The sequence below is a fragment of the Ascidiella aspersa genome, chromosome 6 (genome assembly GCF_963924565.1).
Source record: "Ascidiella aspersa chromosome 6, kaAscAspe10.2, whole genome shotgun sequence".
Lineage (NCBI taxonomy): Eukaryota > Metazoa > Chordata > Ascidiacea > Phlebobranchia > Ascidiidae > Ascidiella > Ascidiella aspersa.
Genome location: NC_139452.1, coordinates 13,132,213 through 13,148,208, shown reverse-complemented (window position 1 = coordinate 13,148,208; position 15,996 = coordinate 13,132,213). Strand labels below are relative to the sequence as shown.

Below are 15,996 nucleotides of genomic sequence, written 5' to 3'. Positions count from 1 at the left end.
ACTTGCGCGTTAACCAGTTTGGTCCTAAAGCACTTCGTCAAGTCCTTGTGTAACAACATGTTTTTACAAAGGTGCAGCTACAAAAAACATAGCAAAATGCAGAAGCTTACAAACCTGAACCAATGGCGCTCCTCCAATCGCAGAAGGTGGCTCCCTCAATTTGGCAGGCGTCGGCGTAAGCACCAACTTGCGTTTCAAGGGTGGAAATCGAAAAGACAGTCCCGCACATCGCCGTCAGGCAGTTCTGAATCAGACAGTCGAGCGACATCGTTATTAAAAAACAATATAAAGTTTTTAAAAAATTAAAATTCGAACAAAACGAAATACACAAATATTATAGTTATACCAAAACAATACTTTCTTCGCTCAGGCAATATAAATAATGGTTCGTTAGAGCCAGCCAAATTTTACTAGTCCTGTCTTTGTAAGAGGCTTACTGCAATATTGGTATATAATTACATGTTAAACAACACTCAGTTGCTGCCAGTGTTTTCAAGGCGTTGGGCAGAGAAAAAGTGAACAACACTTACGTCGAAGAACGGTTTTGGGTCGATCACTGTGTGACAGGGTTCGAAACATCCCGGGTTTCTTGTGATGGTGGAACAAGCGAGAGAGTGGAAAGCCCTTTCTCCAGACGAGCAGAGAGCTTGGTCTCTCAGCGGCGGTGGAATGCAGCTATTGCACAATGCAGAAAAAATGTTAAATTTTGCCGAATGTTTGTATGACTATACCAGTGTAGCCCCTTTTTATGCGATGTATAAGTTTTTTAAGCTCGAAACTATAGATAATGCATTTCGGGCAATATAATACCAAGAAAACAGCAGAAAATCAATTTACCAGATTGAATTATGTAAACCAAATATATAAGAAGAAAGCTTTGTTTAAGAAATTTAACGACTTGGCGCTTGCTGTAGTTCTCCGTGCGCACGCAAACAGTCGTTTATAACAGATTGCTATTTCACTTCCTGGAAACCTAATTCTTAGCGGTTTTAATTTACACGGTCGCCACCACAAAGTTGTAAGCGAAAATAAATTAATGAGGATTAAAGATGTCGGCTTGTGGACCAACACTGTAGATCGCGCTCGTATGCGCAAAAAGCTCACAACGACATTTTAGTCAATCAGGTTTTTGTCGTAAGAAAAAAACAGGTAGATAGCTCTTTTTAAATGAGTTAGGGCATAGCTTTGTGGACCAAGGCACACAATCATTTTTTTGCAAAAAAATGCCTGGCCTTGTTGCAATGTGGACTTGACTAACGCTTACCCAAAAGACCCGACTTGGAAACTGTTCCCAAACTGTTGGGCGCTCAACGAATCATCCGGTTTTCTTTGCATATCATCGCTCTGATTTCCATTCATGTTGCCACACAAACCTGCGCCAAAACAAGGTCTTGTTAAAAATTTGCTAAACTGAGTGAAAATATTTTGATAAACATTCAACAAATACGAAAGAAAACAATAATAAACTGACCAGGGTGATTGTATAACGGAAAGTTCTGAGATAATTTCCTTATTGGACCTTTGTTGCAGCAAAGGCATTTCGCACTGCAGCAAACGACTGCAATTGAGTGGTCGGGCAAATTTCGAGATCACACTTTGCGGTTATGGAGAAAATCACGCAATGTCAACTTGTTGTTTTATTTGTGCTCAAGTCGTCGGGTTGTATAAAAGTGGTTGAACGGGTAACACCCAGTATAGCAACGATACCGGTTTGTAACGAGGTATAGGCAAAAAGCAATTTATTTTTTACAATAATGGCTTGTTAGATCGTTGGTATGTGTGGCTTCGAATTTATGCCACTGAAGCTAAGAAGGCAATCATGTTATTTTAACAGACTGACTGCAACTTCGTGTATTACTGCCACTCAAAGACACTTTGTCGTGAAATAAGAAAATCGTTTTTCCTGATGCTGCTTGACCTCAGTCGAGGTGATTGAGGCCTGAAGTTGTACGTGTTGAGCGTTTATTGCAAAATCGACATATACAATATGTCACATCGTGCATTTTGCAGCTGTAAATAAGGATAATTACCTCATTTATTTTAATTGCGTGATTATCACATCACGTTGTAATAAAAATCTGTGTTAAAACATTTGTATGTACGTACAGTACACTTTAACGTAAAATGTAATCTTAAGTGTTGTATAATTTCTTTAATTATAATATAGAACCAGTAATTCTAGCAGAGCGAGCATCGAGTCGCTAAAAAAACTTGTAATTTTATCTCTATGCAAGCATTTGGACATAAGTGCCTGGAGGGTATAGTTAGAATATTATGAACATTATGTTAAAAATAAACAAAGAATTAATTATTCGAGACGTTCAAAATATTTCCGAATGGTTTTAATATTTACTCACGTTAATTCAAAACAAGCAGTTTTTTGGCAATGTGCAATTTAAGTGCATCGGGCAGTAAAGGCCATAATTTTACCCGGCAAAAGGCAAATCGCTGTTCAAAGTATTTAGGATTAACTGATCGAACATAAAAACATTTTCACTCATACAGAAGATTCGAATTGAACCAAACAAAAGATAAAGTTATATATAAGTTATATATATATATATATATATATATATATATATATTTTTTTTTTTTTTTGAGTAAACAACAACAAAACGCCTGACTTCACCTTTCACGTGATCCGTATACTGGGTAGGCAGGCCGATCATGAAGCCGGACATGCCATCGTAGCGAACGCTCAGTCCGGAGTCGGCCGTGAGCAGAACATACTTGCCGCTAAGGTCGACGTTAAAGCCGCGGAATCTTACAGGAGCGTGGACCCTCGTACCATCGACCTGTGGTGCAGAAAAATGTGAATAATTCTTTTTCAGGGAATATATCTCTATAAACTTTTACAATGGGATTATGGCACACATAATAAGGTATGCATTAGCAAATAATCTCGGTAGTGTATACCATTTTTTTAGTTTCAAAGCCTTTTATTTGTTATTCTAAGGTTTGCTTTTAAATCAGCTGGTAATAATAATGTCAAACTCTATAGGCAAAGGAATAAAGAAAATAATTTTAGTCTACAAAAATATTGAACAACGTAGCCTTTTTAGATTGACCTGAACGATTTGAAAACGAAAAATCACTTGATTTAATAAAATATTCTAGCTATACGGAAGTATTTCGTCTCTTCAATACATCGTGTTTTAGCAATGTATACTAAAAGCAAACGGGAAGGATGGAAATTAAGTTTATAATGTGTTTCTAAAGTTATTCGGTTCGTTTCTGCTTGGAATAATTCATCATTTCGACTGCATCGCGCAGGTAATAATTCCCCGTTTTTCCTAATCCTTTAATGATTCTCGTGCATTTCAGGGCTAGGACAATACATGTGTCGGACTGTTGATGATGTCATTATAGTTCTCATTTGCATTTTATTGCCTAACACATAACCGCGTTTCAATTTACGTTACGGTTTGGCGTGGAAAGCAGTCGAGGCATCAAAATTCCATAATTGGACAGATAAGGTTTTTCAGTAAATGGTGTGTAGAGAGACACGAGCACTTATTTGGTGGCAAACACACTGGGAAGCAAACTTCCCCGTATTTGACCTAATTAGTGGTTTGGTACAAAGCTTTCGCAATTAAATGGACAACCTCGCCAAACGAGTTAAATGATGAATGCTCACTAAACCTTACGAATCGCTTGAAACGTAACGAAACTCATTAAATTAACCTATTGACACGACCGACATATTTAGTCAGCTATTGGAAATTTAAATTTTGCATGACAAGTTCATTAGCGTGTGTCTTTATTGCACGAAATATTGCACAACCAACGATTATTATTATTGTAATATAGAAGGTCTATAAAGCATATTCGGAAAGCGTAAATTGCGGACTTGCTTAAAATCTGCCATCAGGTACAGATTTAAGTCTTACTTGTGTCTATATAAATTAGTTTGCGAAAATGGTGTTTAGCTTTGTTGTAATGACACGTTCAAGTAGAATAAGCTATTATAGTGCTTTTCGAGCGTAATGCAGACAATGTGTAGTTTGTACTGAATAAATGTTGCCTTAAAATTAAGACTTTGCATTCGGTATTCTGACCCGACTGTGCACTGCTGTTTAGGGGATGTGGCAATGGAAAAACGTGCAACCACTTTCCACCCATCGAATAATGAATTATTGTTGAGCTTGGAACAATTCTATAGAAGACGCCTTGTGCTGTATGGATTTTCGGCAAAAACAAAAACAACCAAATGTGGCCTGCATATCCGAAAAACGACGGGCAGCGCTAAAAAACGAAGCCCCTGTTGTAATAGAACGACCAACGTGTAGCTCACCATGATACGTTTGTTCCTTCTTAGCTCGATCGTCTTTGTTGCTATGGTGATGCGAATGCTGCGCACATGAGGGCGCCCGTCCGAACCCAAACTGAAGTCGTTGAGAACCTGATGACGAGAATAAAAGGTAAATAAGTATTTTTTAAAATTAAATTTAAATTATCTAATTTGGAGCTTTTAAAGTCTAAAAAGTCGACCATAGAGTTAGACTAGTTTTTGGTTTATCTAGAATCGCCAGCCGCTGTAGTTTATACATAGTATAGTTATTTTGGGTCATCTATATAGTTACTGTTGCGCCACAGGAATTTTTTCACTTTTCTTTTCTAAATATTTGATACAAATACTATTTAACAATACGAAGCTTAGATATGCAAAAAAATTTCGCATTCAAAAACGAAATATTCAATCGCTAATACTGCTATAATTTACGTTAGTATTAAGGTCATCGACAAATGGTCAGTAAAATCAACTGGATTCCACCAGATTCTAAAACTTACGCATTATAGGGTTAGGTTATTGCAAAAAGTTGATAACCTTAACCGGGACGACTAGCAGGAACACGCAGTATCCTGTAACTTTTGGCATTCCTTGGGCTTCATTTCGCATCATTCTCCTAACGAGCCGATAAAGAATTCGTGACACGAATACGCTATTCCTCCAGTAATCCTATATATTAGGAGCGCTGTGGCTAATTCTCAGATTGCATGACGTTTAGGCACCACAAAGGCAAATCGCTGTCTTGCGGCTTTATCTTAAACTCCATGGAGACGTTATAACAGGGCATCTACTGTTACAAAACGATTACGCGCATTTCTCGGCTATTGTTGCTAAACAACGCATAGCCGAGGGGCGCATAACCTAAGGAGGCTGCTTGGGAATATTTAAAGGAGACCTGCAATTCCTACGGTATGCCAATACAGCACTGGTTCGTGCGTTGACACTTGGTAGGAAATAATCCCAAAATTGCTAAGACAATACACAAGTGTATTAGCCTTTGTAAGCAACAACAGTGAAATCGGGGCTATACGTTAAACCGCACCTTACGTCATTATGGAAGATGTACCGCAAAATATATTACGGTCGGGGTTCACAGTACAAACTTCGAACAAAATATAAAAACCCAGTAGAACTTCGTTAGCGCAAATTACAAACGGCTTCCCATGATTTAAACTTTACGACCATATTTCGTTGAAACTACGCAACTAGAACGTCATAGAAAGGTATAGTATGAGAAACGGTGACAATTTCGCATTATACATTGGTCTTATGCGCATATCCACTTGGACATTGCCGTACATCGTAATGTAAGCATCGTCACCACATGACGCAACTTAGACGAAGTAATTGTCAGATCGCTTCACGTAATTCACAATAGTAATTCAATGCATCGCACCAATATTAACTAAATAATCGGTATTAATCAAAAACAATACAAATAATCAAAAACAAGAAGTGTCGTATCCAAAGCAAACGCTTTAACTTGTTATACGAAGTTTAGCTTCATCAATTGAAAATAATAAGTGGTGTGAATAGCAGCATTACCTTGCGACAAACTTTGTAATAAAGTAATAAACCATAAAAATTTGCGCCTTTGTGCAAACAACTTAACGATTTGAATTTCGACGCTGTTTTTGACACGTATACGTAATTATGTAAGTATATACAAATAGGCGTCCGACAACTTACGGTGATGTTAAATGACTGCAGTTGCTGGCCAACGCTGGACAGAGGGTCGAACGTGGTAAGGGCGAGCTGGTAGCGGCAGCCGCCGTTGAAGGTGTAGCGCAGCCCGTCGAAAGTGATGAAGTGCATCCCGCCCGATCCCCGGCAGTAGGCCACCGCTGCAAGCAAGTTCAGCGCGTGATTAAATCGACGGGAAATGTTGTCGCACGTCAATCAAAGCGAAACCCAGCATGTCCCTGTACCAATTTCGGGCGCGCTGCAGGGGTTTGCAAGGCAGGCATTTTTAGTAATGGCTCGCCGTATTTTAACCACTTTTTGAGCATTGTGAGGATATGAGAAAACCCAATCGCCACACCCCTTGTCGCAGTTGCATCAACCGGGTCACTGCGACAAGGGGTGTGGTGTATGCTATACCGTGCGATGAATGTGACGAAATTTACATGGAGACGGGTAGATGTTTAAATGGGAGACGGCTAGATGTTTAAATACGCGCCGGAAGGAGCACGAAAGGGATGTGGGTAAGTAGGATGCCAAGAAATCAGCGTTGGCAAGCCATGCAACTACCCACAAGCACAGCATTAACTTTTCTGCTGCTCAGGTGTTGACGAAGGAAACCGATTACCACAAGCGAGGTTTTCTTCAGTCGTGGAACATCCATTTACGCGCCAGCACCATGAACGTAAAACCTGACGTGTCTAATGCCGATAAGCTATCGCGCGCTATTGCACCAAACGAGTTTGCAATCGCACAAATTGTTACTTGTCGATTTATAAGGAATCTTGTTTTACAGAACTGAAGACGTTCTGTATAGCACGTCGAAACGTCGATTATATTATATATACTGCTGGAAGAGCTACACTCCATTATATAGTTTGCCTGGCAGCAATAGCTTATGTCATTTGTAAGTGTTGTAAGTGGCCAACATCTGTTCGAAGTCTAGCGGATTGTATAGGACTGCATCTAAGCAGGTTACTCGTTGAAAACCTACTGGATTAAAATCCTGTCATGCCTTAGGCTTGTTAAAATTTTGTAAACTTGATTTCACAGTGAAGAGTTTGTTAAATGCGATATACCAATAAAGACGCTTACCAGGTTCGACAAGAACGGTGACGCACACTTCGTCCGATATTCTATAGGTTCTTGACAATCTGAAAAACATCAGCAGAACAAAATCAGGGATTGGCTCAAAGCCCGTTATCTCCAAACCAACACAAGTGAGCAATTTTCACGTCGGCACCCGTTCGTCATTTATATGTATTCCATTTGTCTGCCAAGCAAACTTTACTGGCACTTCTATTACCGTACGTACAGAAAAACACATTGGCGTGAATGATCTTATCCATCCTGCTTTTACCGGTACATAACCCCTGGAGCTAAGCTTATAGGAACAGCAAAGCGCGTGATTTTCAACATGTATTTTTGTTACTTTATGTTTAATGCTTTAAATACAAAGAATACACCATCAAAAGTAGATGTCACATGAAATAGGTAAATACTTTTTTGGTCATAGTCTGCAAACAAGGCTGTATTGCGAACGTTAAGTTTGCAGTCGTACTAAGTCACGTTTTGTTTTACAACATTACTGTATTAACGTCATCAAATTAATTCACAACCGTAGTATTTCGTCACTCCGGTTTTCGGTTAAGTTGATACCGTGACTCTTCTTAATTGTATTACGCTATTCAGCATACAGATAGCGTCATTGTTCGAGGATACGGTTTTACCACAAAGTTAAACCGATTGATAGTAATATTTAAAGCCAACTAACGTTCTTGTTATTTTTCAAACTTGGATTTCTATTCATGATTTTGTGACGTCACAAAGCTGTCAAATATACACTACACCTTCCCCTGCGAAATTTCCACGACGCCCAAAAGGCAGGGGCCATAAGGTCGACAGAGTCAATCGAATATCTAACTATAGGTTTAGGTGAGCAAGTTCAACAAAGGTTTCGTACTTACTTTGTAACAGCCTGGGCCGACACGCAGACGTTAAAGCGACCCTCTTGACCTTCGCGCGGTAACCACGACAGCTGGGTGCGCATTGCGCCGCCGCCCACAGTTACGAAATCTCCGAGGGCTGTGCCGTTCGGGCCGTTGATCGAAAAGCCGGAAATTCTACAGAATCAAGACAATTTTCGAACCTTTTGACGTTTCAAAACACTTTCTGTACCTGTTTCACATTTTTTAACCTGAAGAGTATATTTTGGCATTTTAAAAAATACAAGTACTTCTTTCGCAAAATACAATTCGAGTTTTTATACTAAAGAACTACAATTCCTTATTGCTTTGTAAATTTAGGTTAAGTGTCATCAAAATGGTCTAAGAAAAGTACTTTTAAATGGATCCAAAACGAATCACAAAGGTTAAAAAACACTCAAACATTTTATTAAAATTCCGATTAATGCAGTTAGCCTACGCCAATAAAGGCAATATCATTTCTGTTCAACAACAGTAAACACAAATAAACTACAAATAAAAGGAAATAAAAAATAGCGCTGATGCAGGAGTGAGCTGGTATAGGATAAAAAGTTCCCTATACCTAAGACCTATATATAAACTTAAAAAAAAATGATGTCAAACAACAAATTGCTGAAGTAGGCATATTGTCACAAAACACAGAGCTTGTCGAATATAAATTAATCTTCCGCAAACTGAAACTAAAACAAAAAATCAATGGCACCTGAACACTGAAAACACTCACCTGGTTCTGGAGTCGCACGGCGATGCGCTGACGTCCATCGTGAATCGTCGGCCCACCTTTACAACGGTAACGTGGTTTTTGTTAGCGCCCAGCTTCAGATCTGGCAAGCCCTGGCTGCAATCCTTTGCCTTAGGTGCTGGATCGCCGACTGGTAGAATAAAATTAACGTGATAATAGTTTACAAAACACTGACAAGTTCTTACCTACAGTCAATCAACAAGTAGCCTTAACCTTTTGTTAGAGTTCCGGAGTAAAGACTTTATAGCAAAGGTTTCTTAAACCGGGTCCATGGGCCTCTTGGGGTCTGTGAACTAATTTTATTGGGGCCATGAAGGCCAAATTGAAATATGAGTGTATTTTTTAAAATTCATTTTTCAAAGAAAGGAGTTTAATTAAAAAGAAAACATTTTAGCACTGAATGTGTATTTGTATTGTGACGTAAATTTATAAAAAAAAATCAGCATATTTCTGAAGCCTATTTGATTGTGACGTCATTGTTGACAATTTCTGGCCTTTCCGTGGTCCACGCGAAGAAAAAAAATTGTAAAAATTGTAGAGCCCCGCGGTAAAAATATTTTAAGAGCCCATGCTCTCTGTAAAGATTTACTCAGTTTTGCCTGCGGTAGCTTACAAGCGATGGTAGGCCTACTTCAGCAACAACACATAGTAGATTGGAATTGTTAATAGTAATTAACTGTCATGGCGAGTGAAAATATGTATGGACAAATTTAAGTTTTCGAGTCAAATTTAGATACAAAGTGTAAAGTTTCTGTTAGATTAATACGAAACGATAAAACCCGCGATAACGTATCTTTCATGCCAACGACGCGTCAGCGATGCCCAAAACGCAGAAAAGAACAAGAACGCAAGTCGTGTCCAATACGACCGCAGTCGTTGTAACTCAGGTCCCCCAACTTACTCTGCACGATGAACTGAAAGGGCGTGGAGCTGAGCGGCGAAATGCGAGGCACTCGAGAAAGTCCCACAGAGATCGAGCCGTCTTGGTGGTAATCCTCCACCAACAGGGAAACGGCTGCATTGCCTGTCACATTCTCGCTGGGCGTATAAGTCAGGCGGCAATTGACCTATCGATAAGCACGCGTTTATGACTTCTCGTTTTTCAACGAACAATTTATGTCAGGTTTTCCTTTTTTTAAATTTGCATGGTAAAAAAGTTTAAAATAATATTGTGCGTTAAAAAGGTGTTTTAACTTATGTCATGAAAAATGCACGTCCGTCCTTTTTAAAAATAAAAAGAAACTGGTATTTTATTAATTTTAATAATTATTGGGATATAGGGCAAGACAGTATTATTTATCCCAGGAATAACAAATAGGCCTGTTGTTTACCATGGCACCACCTTTATCCAATTACACAGAACTGATCAAAATCGAAGGGTAAACGGATTGATTGAATTTACATCTCGTTTAATACAAGGAGTGTCTCACGCAAACAAATTAAGCTTAACGCTCATCAAGAAAAAACCAACGCGTTTGCTCACGTGGTCGAGCTGAAAGTCTTTCGGCAAATCGCAGGCGTGTCCACATTCGGCGAATTCCCTTCCAAGTCGACAAGTGACGTTGTCGCCATCAGGATCGTTAATATTCAGTTGGATTGTGGACGGAACGCCACTGTCGATTCTGCGAGGAAATATAGCATTTTTATACCTGAAATATTCGTGAAATCGACTATACCAGTGGTTCCCAACCTTTTTTGGCTTGCGGCACCCTAGATAAACTATAAATAGTTGTATTTTTGCTGATTTGTAACGGTACAATAAACAGGATTGAAACAGCACATTAACTATGCAACAAGGTTTAAATTTTTTTTTTAATTTTGGCACTCTTATTGTACACAAAAAATTGTACCAAGAAGCTTACCAATAGAGCAAAAATTGGCATCCTAAATAATTTGAAATATCTCTAGGCACCCTCGAGCGTTAAAATGGCACCCTGGTGTGCCGCGGAACCCCGGTTAAGAATCACTGCTGTAGGCTCCGCCCTTATTTTCGCCTTTTGAACTAATAAAATCGCCAGTCTATAAATTCTCTTTTAAAACGTTAAACTTGGCAAAAATTAGGTAAAAACTTTTACAATTTCAGAGATAAATTTGCATAGTCAGAAAACAAATTTAAATCAAAGCTCTATAAGCAAAGTAACCAAACAGTCAAATATTTGGACGAAAATTCACATTAAAGTTAGCAAACAAAAGTTTAGGCATGAACTTGTAACTTTTCCGGCATAACCAAATTAAACCAATTTAATTTTGTAGTGTTATCGCTTGCCCAATCTGTTCAATGCCAAATAAGGGGATTTTCGAATTAAAGCTAGCCACGCCCTTGACATTTTTTGGACTTTACTAATTACCATCCTCTAAAGCGATTGCCGCAATACGCCTCGTTAATCGCCAGCAATGACCGCAACGCCAAAAACCACCGCTTTTGGCTAAACAACGTTTGCCGACTTGCTGGATTAATCGGGCGACTGTCAAGCCGTATATGTTAAAGTATATGTAAAGTTTGTGCGGTTTTATAACTATACAGGGTACGTGGTTCAAGTTTCTGCAACTCCCCTTACAACATTGCAGCACCATACATGCCCTGCTTTATCGACAATGCCTCGGGACATATTTCACTCTTTGTAACCGCCTTATCGCGGGATCGTCAATTGAGGCTCGATTAAATGACGTAACTTGGCGGCTTCTTAAGCCTTCCGACCACTCATTTGGAGGGCCATAACCACCGGCTTTGGCAAGTCGTATAGGATGTGATTTTTAACAACGTCGCGAAACAGGTGCTCATATCGAACGCCACTTTGAGTTATCAGCAGTTTGTGGTTTTGTTCATATATAGGTAATGATTAAAGTTACGGGAATTTCGAGGCGCTGGTCTACCTCTCCCATCTGTTTCTCTAACAAAACACCACTCCTTTCGGTTGCCATTATACAAATAGTCCATTTAGATTTCCGCGAAGTAATTCTATAGCACTTTATAAACTAAAAATTGAAAACTCACTCTTTCGTCTATATCAATTTTGTCAGGTATTGTATTTACCACTGAGTTTTTTTAATGATAACAATTGTATGAAAAATAGAGGGGGGACACATCGAGCATTTGCAAAACAATAGGAACATCCTATTTTTTTCAAATGAGTAATTCAGGCAATATACTTGTTTGAGTGATTTAGGCAATATATATTGACAAACCTACCTTTGAAGCTCGGTAAGTATTAAGAATTGCGTTTATAGTAAAAAATACACACTAACTCCAGAAAAACATTTTCTGTCAGTCATCGTTTTTATGCCAATCTTGATTTATTGTATACTTCTAATAAAAGTCGGTTACAACAAATTTTATCACAAATAAAATCAGAAGCCGCATATTTTTAAATATTTCGACCACAAATAGTAAATTTATGAAGTTCCAACACACCTCTTCTCTCTCTCGATGGACCTATTCTAATCGCCAACTAAATACACTCACCGAATAGTAAGAGGCGAATGGACAATAGGGGCGCTGTTGACCGTTCCGGTGTCGCTCCTGTTTCCCAGTAATACTTTAGTGGTCATCGCCCACTCAGTGTTGGCGTTTGTGTTGTTCGTTTCCGCCCAGCAGCAATGCATGTACCTGTTCAAAAAATATTCTGTGTTTTTGCCCCAAAATCGACTCTTTCTACGTTTATATAGCCAAAAAACAAGTCGAGGTAAGGTTTGGAGGGCAAGTACACTGGTTTACACGTTTATTAAAGCGATTTATATTATTGTCTTGGGGTTTATCCAACTTAGTAAATTCCTAATAACAATCGAGGCATCGTGGACTTGTAGTGCTTGAAATCCAGTTTGTTGTTATCAAAGGAACCTAAATTGAGGCGATCTCAACTCAAAATATTTTGCAATGCGCGCGTGTTTAAATGTATATTTCCACGTCACCGGTTCCTTAATCCGATTCTTTCCTGTGCATTGTCGTTACATGCCGAAAAAGGCTTAATCCGATTGTGGTGAATGCAAATCGGACGATCGTGAAACAAAAGCAGTATACAGTTTGTTAAACCGTTTTACCACATACGGGGCAAATCCTACCCTTGGCTCCCAACTACCAGCAAAATACTAAGGACGTTATAGTTTGATGTAAACTCGAATTTTCTCGACTGCATACCACTGATTTTGATTATTGGTCTGTGCGAAAATCTATTAACCGCCTTTTTAAGCTAAAAGCGCCGTATGTAACTTGCTATAATGGGAACAATATCCCTTCGCATAAATCGTTGTAGGCCTAAATCATTATTGTCTTACGTCATCAGTGACATTTTCCTCAACTAAAAGTGAAGGACGTTTGGGTGTTTTAATCAATTCTGCTTAAATGACTTTCTCGTAAAGCCTCAAATTAAAATCGTTTCCATTGGTTCAGTGCCAAATTAGATTTTGTTTTATTACAGCGCATACGTCATAACCAACAGAATCTTCATTCCAATATGTTTTAGCTGACATGAGGAATTACGCGAGTTTACTAATGATGGAAGTAAATTGATGGAGAAACCTTTCAACTTCCTTATGGAAAGTGTTTGCCGAATCGCTAAACGTTAAGGCGGATTGTAGCTAAGGTGATTTTAAGTAGTTCAAGGTGATCAAAGCTCAACGCTGGATAAGTCATTGTTGCATTATTTACCGGTGCTTGGATTTCAGGATTCTCGGCAAGCCAACGATTAAACAACGGACTGAAAATCAACGCTTCTATAAGTGCCTTTAATCGCTTTACCGTGACATGATCCATAAACTGCTTTACCGGAACCTTGTCGTGGCTGTCGCCGACAAAACTCGAGCAGAAAAAACTAAACAGGAATTATAGGACGAACAATGAAATACGTCATCTTTTGATACCACAACCCGTTAAAGCTTTGCGAACAGTTAAGGCGTCTTTTTTATTTTTTCCAGCGTCCTAATTTGTCTAACTTGCAAATACTAAGTATCAAGTTTGTGAGATTAAAACGCGCCTTTTCGATATTTGTTCTCCTTGTCTTGTAAACATGTTACATCAGTAATAATACTTACGAAATTTCAAAGAGTCGGTCGTCTTGAAACACGTGTTCGAAGGTGTTTTCTCCTGTAGACCAGTCGTGAGGTTCGCTGAAGTTCGTACAATGTACTCCTAAAAGGACATTTCGCATATCACTTAGTTTGCCCAATGATAAATATATAATAGGGTAACATGCAAACACGAAATAAATATTTAATCTATGTTTACGAAATTCGACATAATTAGTGTATATAGCTTATCGTTCATTACTAAGATACAGGTTTGTTGTGTACTTTTGTACTTTAAATATAACTGGGTAAACGTCAAACACGTTTCAAATAGCTAAAATCGACTTTGGTTAAGGCCAAATAAGTGGCAAGAAAATGGACCTAAAAATTTTTCTTGGATAGTGCATTTGTGAAAAACGGTAATAAGCCTTTTACACTCTAAATGGGACAGGTTTGAACTCATGCAAAGCAGAAATAATTTTTGGGTGGTTTCTCCTTAAACCCGTCATGTCGCTGTGTGTATACGTGACTTTGTGCGTGTTTGTTATTTACGTCACCGACAAGGCTTTCTTGGAAGTTCACGTCAATGACGCCTCGCTTCAAAATACAGGAGTTACTACGTATAGGCCGTGTGCATTTGCCGATTAATCACAAACGTGGAAGTGACGTAAAAAATCCTGAAAACCTTGTCGATGTCCAAGAGTGAGGATTTGGCGAGAAATAGGTTTAATGCAACAGACAGTCTTTACGTCAAAGCAACGGAGCAGATACGCGACGGTGCAAATATGGTAAAAAGATACTCCAAGCGCCAAAACTTTAACAAATCAGACGCGATGCATTGATACATCCAGCGCTCGTTTGCAAAACCGCCCTAGAGTTCAATTCGATACATTCAATGAACGCATCACGTTCACTCCATTGGGGACCGAAATAGACTTATAAGGCAATGGCATTGTTACGCAGCGTAGACCAAACTGTAATTCGGATCTAATAGACATAACAAACGTCCTATGCCAGACTAACTAATGACAACGCGGCGTTTCGAAAGGATTACGTAACGCTAAATACTAGATGATTTGTTGTTGTCCTTTTGGTGTTGTTGTTATTCTCGCTTTGGTTACATGGCGAATAATAGTTGCTCTTTCGCAAAAAAGCATGTCTAATTAGCTCTTTTCGCAAAAAAGCATGTCCTAACAAAACTGTACTGAATACGTCAACTTCTTCCGGCATTTCGGTTTGTTGCCATGATTGAAGAGCAACCTAAGTTTGTTATTCGCAAAATGGATGACGTACACCGGATGCTTTGAGCTGTGAAGAGAGTGTTGGCTAATTTGCTTCAAATAGAAAATACCAACAGCTGAAGTTTCAACACGAATAATGAGAAAGGTATCATAATGACACCACATTGGGAAGCGGAGGTAGAGCATGTCATAACAATCAACATGTTCGTCACACGTGCAGCGTATAGGTCAGCGACAAAAATAAGTTTAGGAATTACATGAACAAAGTAGTCAAGGTTATCAGTTTTACCCCGAGTCAGTTAATAATACAACACAATACACATTCCGCACATCACAGTCGTAAGCGCTTAGTTTTACATCCAACAACTCTTGTCGTACGTAACAAACTTCTAACGCAGCGGTTCTCAATGGGGGTGTCGCGCCCCCTGGTCTACCATTTCTAACGCTCAAGGGTGCCAATAGGCATTTAAGAATTTTCAAGCATCTGGTTTTTGTTTAATTGGTAACAACTATTTGTGTACGATTAGCGACCATTATATCAAAAGATATTTACCTAAATGTTTTAAGTTGGTTGTGTTGTTCCAATTTCATTTATATTGTCATTTCAGTAAAATGAAATTCCAGTTGCGGTGCTGAAAATCTATTTATTATTTTTGAGGGGTGCCGGAAGCCATAAAAGGTTGAGAACCACTGTCTTAACGCATTAAGAAGGTGAGATATCTTTAAAACCCGAAGATATCTTTGCCACTAAATCGTAATCAATTTGGGGCTCGGATAACAGCACATGTGCATGTAAGGCTCGCGACTTACTAGATCGAGACACAGGTCCGCTGCATCCTGATAGGCACATCCACGTAAGGTCCTTGTCGCCAATCAGTCCACGATTGTCCACGGTCTCTTGGTCGCATTTCGTGTGACTGCGCGTCCACGCCAGTCTGTACGTAAACTCGACCTGGAAGGGCAAGAGGATGTTTAAATTCAAAATATAAATCTCTCTGAAAAATGTACAATCGGTTGGTGCAAAGCTGTTTTTCGTTATACGGAATGGCGGGAAAT

General features: G+C 39.0%; 1 protein-coding gene across 1 annotated transcript in view; it reads right to left on the bottom strand.

Moving 5' to 3' along the window:
• The window catches only part of LOC146139967 (IgGFc-binding protein-like), a 50,981-nt gene that overhangs the window by 31,444 nt on the left and 3,541 nt on the right, over positions 1–15,996 (bottom strand). Inside the window, exons 2-15 of the mRNA XM_083392574.1 lie at positions 15,751–15,892; positions 13,727–13,823; positions 12,162–12,305; positions 10,182–10,320; positions 9,600–9,765; positions 8,681–8,828; positions 7,939–8,094; positions 7,067–7,125; positions 5,981–6,135; positions 4,295–4,402; positions 2,630–2,795; positions 1,265–1,373; positions 531–675; positions 115–244 (exon numbers count right to left, since the gene is read on the bottom strand). Of these exons, the coding sequence (XP_083248700.1) occupies positions 115–244; positions 531–675; positions 1,265–1,373; positions 2,630–2,795; positions 4,295–4,402; positions 5,981–6,135; positions 7,067–7,125; positions 7,939–8,094; positions 8,681–8,828; positions 9,600–9,765; positions 10,182–10,320; positions 12,162–12,305; positions 13,727–13,823; positions 15,751–15,892 (1,864 nt within the window). The remainder of the gene's footprint in view (positions 1–114; positions 245–530; positions 676–1,264; positions 1,374–2,629; positions 2,796–4,294; positions 4,403–5,980; positions 6,136–7,066; positions 7,126–7,938; positions 8,095–8,680; positions 8,829–9,599; positions 9,766–10,181; positions 10,321–12,161; positions 12,306–13,726; positions 13,824–15,750; positions 15,893–15,996) is intronic.